Source organism: Propithecus coquereli, unplaced genomic scaffold (genome assembly GCF_000956105.1).
Source record: "Propithecus coquereli isolate 6110/MARCELLA unplaced genomic scaffold, Pcoq_1.0 Scaffold279, whole genome shotgun sequence".
Lineage (NCBI taxonomy): Eukaryota > Metazoa > Chordata > Mammalia > Primates > Indriidae > Propithecus > Propithecus coquereli.
Genome location: NW_012148385.1, coordinates 374,113 through 379,417, shown reverse-complemented (window position 1 = coordinate 379,417; position 5,305 = coordinate 374,113). Strand labels below are relative to the sequence as shown.

The window sequence follows — 5,305 nt, the reverse complement described above, 5'->3', positions numbered from 1 at the left end:
GTGACTGGCCCTATTTTAGTCTTTCATCATTAAACAAACAAAAAACCCAAACTGAAAAAATGTTTCTCTGAAAAGAATCAGATGGAGATTGTGATAATTTCCTCTATACCACAAAGGAACATGGAGGTCCATCAAGGGAGAATCTGGACCACAGGAAACTAAATAAAAGTTTAGTTTTGAAACTTTTGAAAACTTGGAACTAAAAGGAAGCTTTTTGTTAGTACAAGTATTTTACAGAGGTTCTAAGATTCAGGGAAATGATGAGGTGATTTGCTCAAAATCACCCAGTATTTCAGGGCCAGGGCCTGCTCTACACTGTTAGCCAAGGATCACGGGCTCCCCAGGGAGTTCACAAATGGGTTTAAACCTGGGGTCTGAAATCATCTGCACAATTGTGTAGATGTACATTTTGGGACATCGCTAACTTACATTAGATTTCCAAAGGGTCATACAATTTTCCCAAAGGTTAAATCATAAATTCTCTAAATCTACAGATTGATATCTAAAATGATACATGTACTTACTAAGTTATTCTAAGATACCACACTTTTCTAAGTGGTATGATATTCTGAGATAGAAATTGAATGAACCTTAACATTCAAATATATTTACATTAAAAGGCTTCCAAACCTTTTATGTATAAATTAGAGATTAGAATATCATATGATAATTAAGTTACAAAAACACATTAAGATTCTTATACTTACCCAAATCATTAGTAAACTCATTGGATTCTTCTCCAAAAATATTTTTTTCCAAGCCTGGAAACTGAATGATTCAGAATATGACAAAAAAACAAAACAAAACCCACACATGTTCAATTCTGAACAGATTAATTTTATATTTCAAATTAAATAGCACAATTAGTTCTGAAATTCTAAAATTTCCAGTTCTAGAAACCAATCCAAGTATAAAAAAATGAAGTCAGCTTGGTTCAGTGCTTAATTTTCCTGCTCCCTTGCCCCTCTAGGAGGTCCAAATCACAGTGAGTATCTAGTTTCCTTATGTTCTGTTCAGTTTGCAGAAGTACTTCTAGAAACTTCATCCTTCTACCCAAGGGCCATAGAACTAGAATGTTTGCAAAGGAGATGTTTTAATTTAAGCACACCCTAGTAGCTTATGAGTTAATATTGTTGATCAAGTACCTAAAATTATTACTTGAGCCTGGACAGAAGGGATTAGAGGATAACATTAGATTTTGTTTTCATTTTCAGGTGTATGTTTCGTCACCTGTTGGAAGTATCATTAGTCGTCAGGCTAGGAAGGTGACATAGAAAAAAGGGAAATATTTTATTTACCAATAATTTAAGCATCAATATAGAGTGATAAATGGAATCAAGTAAGAATTTTCTCATCTCTGTATGATCAGGAAGCTTTTGATACATTTTGTTTCTGATCTTTGTAGTAAAGATAATTTTTTTCAGAATATGTGCTGAATTATGATATGCATGATATTCTTGGGGAACGAAAGGAAATGCTTCAAATATTTGAACTCGTTCATTTGCAGATGGCCAATAGCTTTAATAATGTCCATGACCACTTATTTTTTTTCTCTTTTGCAGGGCAGTACAAGTCAACAAGGGCTGGCAACCAGCCCATTCATCAAGGACTGAAGCTCCATCTCTCCAGCCTGCTTAAAGACTTGTTCCTGAGGCTACAGGATATAATGGTCATGAAATAAAGATTTTTATAGTCAAAACAGGATACAATTCATAAATGAACAATTGCCTGAACTTGTTATAATGCTTTGAAGTATTAGCCTCTAAAAATTAATGTTGGTACATTTATAATCCAGTTGCTTAACTATCTTTTGCATTCCACTATATTGACAAGTAAGAAACAAAAATAAACTCGCTTCATTTAGTTTATTGGAGTTAAGTATTAAACAGCATGAAAAAGTACAGTTTGTGGAGATTTCATGATGTCATTTATTCTCTTCTCCTGCTTGTGGTCAAGATTCCACTTAAATGATTCTAGATGATTCCTAGTATTTTGAGAATTTCATAGAAACTATTCTAATTACTTTATAATGCTATAATAAAGTTCTATCTTCCCAAATCTAACAATATAGTAGTATAAAGAACAGCTTCTGGAGCCATTCTGCCTAAAACTGTGTCCAAAAACTGGTCCTACCATTCACTTGCTGTGTAACCTTAGGCAAGTTACTTAACTTCTCTGTGCCTCCCTTTTTCATCCATTACATTGGAATAATAGTTCTTACATCATAAAATTGTTTTAAGACTTAATATATTTAAAGCCCTTAGAACAGTGCCTAGCACATGGTCCAGCATGTAGAAGTCCTGCTAGTATTATTATTACTACAACTTAGGAACACAGTTTATTTCCCCAGTCAGCTCAAGATACTTAGAATGACAATCATTGTTTGTTATAAAGAATATTTTTCTACTAGAATAAAGTGAGACTTTACGTCTCCAGCCACAATCCCGTAACTAAGACAACTATTATATAAATGACTAAGTCCAAAAGATATGACTTAATATATCAAGTTAAAAAAAAATCAGGTTACAAAATAATATGCTCTCATTTCTGTTGAAATAAATTGTACACGTCATGCACACACATACACACAGAAGGAAAATGTTCTAACGATATTTAGCAAAACATAGCTGTGGTTTTCTCTGGTGACGAGATTAAGAGGATTATCATTTTTGCTTATTTTCTAGAGAACATTATTAAGAAACTCGTTAATAAATGAAAGGTTCTATATCAAAATATTTATCTCTAGGTGTTAGAATTGTGAGTGATTTTTATTTCCCTCTTTGCCTTTCTGTATTTTAAAGATTTTCTGCAATGAACATTTTATTAATATTGTAATCAAAACAAGGGAGAAAAAAACTCCCAAGACATTTATTTGAATCCAAGGTGCTAGTATTCTGAGGGGGTGAGGGGAGTAAAAGGCATGCTTTTTATGAGGGGGAAAAAAGCCACACAGGCAAGTATTTTGCAATTACCTTGGCTGTGACCTTTCTTACCTTGTTCTCCATATTCTGTTTTATAACTTCCTGTACCAGTACATCAGCCAGTGTCTTGAAATCAACTGCAAACTTCTTATTCTTTTCTCCCTCTTTCTTTTCTTCGATCAGCAGCTGGAAGAGGGCTTCCTGCTGCCTGCACGCCCGAGCAATGTTGGCAGCTTTCTCAGAGACCCGGAGCAGCTCCCGGAGGATTTCTGACATTTCTGAACCTTGCTTTTCAGTTGCAGCTGCTAGCGGAATCCGTACCCACTCTCTGGGCTGTCAGCTGAAAAAGTACCAGAATGTGAAAGAGAAAGCAGTTCAGAGCGTGCCGTCAGGGCACCTCCGGCACTGCTAACAACCCATCTGGCTGTCAACCTGGTCAACATGGTGAACAGCTAGTTAGCATGTATCCCATTCACATCTTCAGCGTGGAAGACTCTAGATATAATCTAAAGTTTGAAATGTATTTTTTAAAATCTTAAAAAATACTTGCACTCTCAAAAATACATTACACAAAGAATTGAATTATCACTGAAATAAAAATCTTTGAAGGAGAATCTACATTATATTTATAAATCCCTAGACAGGCAAGCAGATGGACATACACCACAATGTAAAAGGACAGCCAAATTCTTGTAATGACCTTAGAATGGTCACGGAGGCTTAGCAGCAGTACTGAAGTGGTGCACGTTTTTTTACCCTGTGGGAAGAAAAGAGAAGTGGGAGAGGATTTGTGCTATAGTTTTTGGGCAACTTTCTAAAGTACTAAGTACCAGACAAGAAAGCAATGTGTGTCCTGCAAGATTCTAAGGCCATTCTTGGGCTGGCAGCACAAGCCATTTCATGGCCAACTCCCCTGAACCTCATTTTAAAAAGTCCCATTATCTGTGCTAGGCTCCTCTACTAAGTTTAAATAATAACATGGAGTGAAACATGCAAACTTGTTGGGACTTGAAAAGTTCTGGCTTTTAAGAGTGTTATGCTATCATACCTCGATATATCTATTGGGCCTATGTTGCAATTAGGAGAAAAATATTTCTCATTTTTAAGAGTAGTTACCTTTTATTGAAAGCTTGAGTAATTCCTGTCTCGTTATTGTGAGGATTATCAGCCCTGTTTTACAGATAAAGAAACTGAAGCTTAGAGAGGTTAAGTAACTTCTCCAGATTACACAAGACTAAACGACAGGGAGTGGAATCCGTCATACACAGTAGCCTGGGCTCTTTACTATAATAATAAACGTTTTCCTTGATTAAAACAGGTCCGTTAATGGACTCTAGGAGGCTGAGAATTAGTACAACTATGAAGATGCCAATGCAATGGAGTTACTTCTGAATTGTCATAGTTGGTTTGTCTCAAGTTTGCTTAACAAAAAAAGTTCTTTTCTTCTTAAGATTATGGGTCAACCACCACGAGATGTCCAACCTCAGTAGTATTGAAAGGAAAGTGCATAAAAGCAACAAGACATCCTCTCTGTTATATATGTTTTAAAGTTAACATCTTCTTGGAAGCGGCGTGGTGAAACAGGTGCCGATGCTCTGCTAACGGGAGTGCAAACAGGTAGGTCCCAGGGAGTGATCTGACAAAAATGGATCAAGATTCCTACAGATGTTACTGCCTCTTTGGTCAGGAACCCATCTCTCCTTAATTTGTCTTAAGGAAGTCAGAGTTAAAATATTTCTGCACAAGGAGGATTGATATTATGTATGGTAGCAACAAGTTGAAGATAAATCTTAAATATTAGTAAAACATAAGAGAATACTATGCAGTCAGTAAAACCATGTTTCTGAAGAATATTTAATAATTAGAAATATGTTAATGCAGTTATGTTAACTGAAAAAATTACCTATGACCATATATTAATATAATTTGATGGTATGCTACCAATTTATGTTTATACACACACAGAGACAGAGAGATTGAAAGAAGGACTAGTGGGTAAAGTTTTAATAGTAGTTATGGCTGAGTAGTGGAATTGTGGAGGACTTTTTCTTCCATTGTGTTTTTCTATAATTTTCCAATATTCTACAGTTAATATATAGTGCTTTTATAATAAGAAATAACATTTTAAAGTATCTTGGGGCAATTAAGCATGATAGTGTCAGAATGTCTCAACTCATCGAAGTGAGGCAAATGTCCAGACAAAATAGGACTATGGTAATGACACAAAAGCTTTCAGGATGTAGTTACAATTTAAACAAAAACACCTGCCTACTTAAAGGCCTTGTATTTCAGGAATGAATGATAACGGTGAAAGATTCACTCTAGTGGACTTGAATCTAAACATTTAAGAAAAACAGTTGCATTAATAATAAAGCTGAGGCGCT

At 35.2% G+C, this 5,305-nt stretch overlaps 1 protein-coding gene across 1 annotated transcript in view; it reads right to left on the bottom strand.

The window, feature by feature from the left end:
• The window catches only part of INPP1 (inositol polyphosphate-1-phosphatase), a 9,909-nt gene extending 6,692 nt beyond the window's left edge, over positions 1–3,217 (bottom strand). Inside the window, exons 1-2 of the mRNA XM_012647924.1 lie at positions 2,994–3,217; positions 708–768 (exon numbers count right to left, since the gene is read on the bottom strand). Of these exons, the coding sequence (XP_012503378.1) occupies positions 708–768; positions 2,994–3,197 (265 nt within the window). The 5' untranslated portion in view covers positions 3,198–3,217. The remainder of the gene's footprint in view (positions 1–707; positions 769–2,993) is intronic.
• Between the last annotated feature and the right edge of the window lie 2,088 nt (positions 3,218–5,305).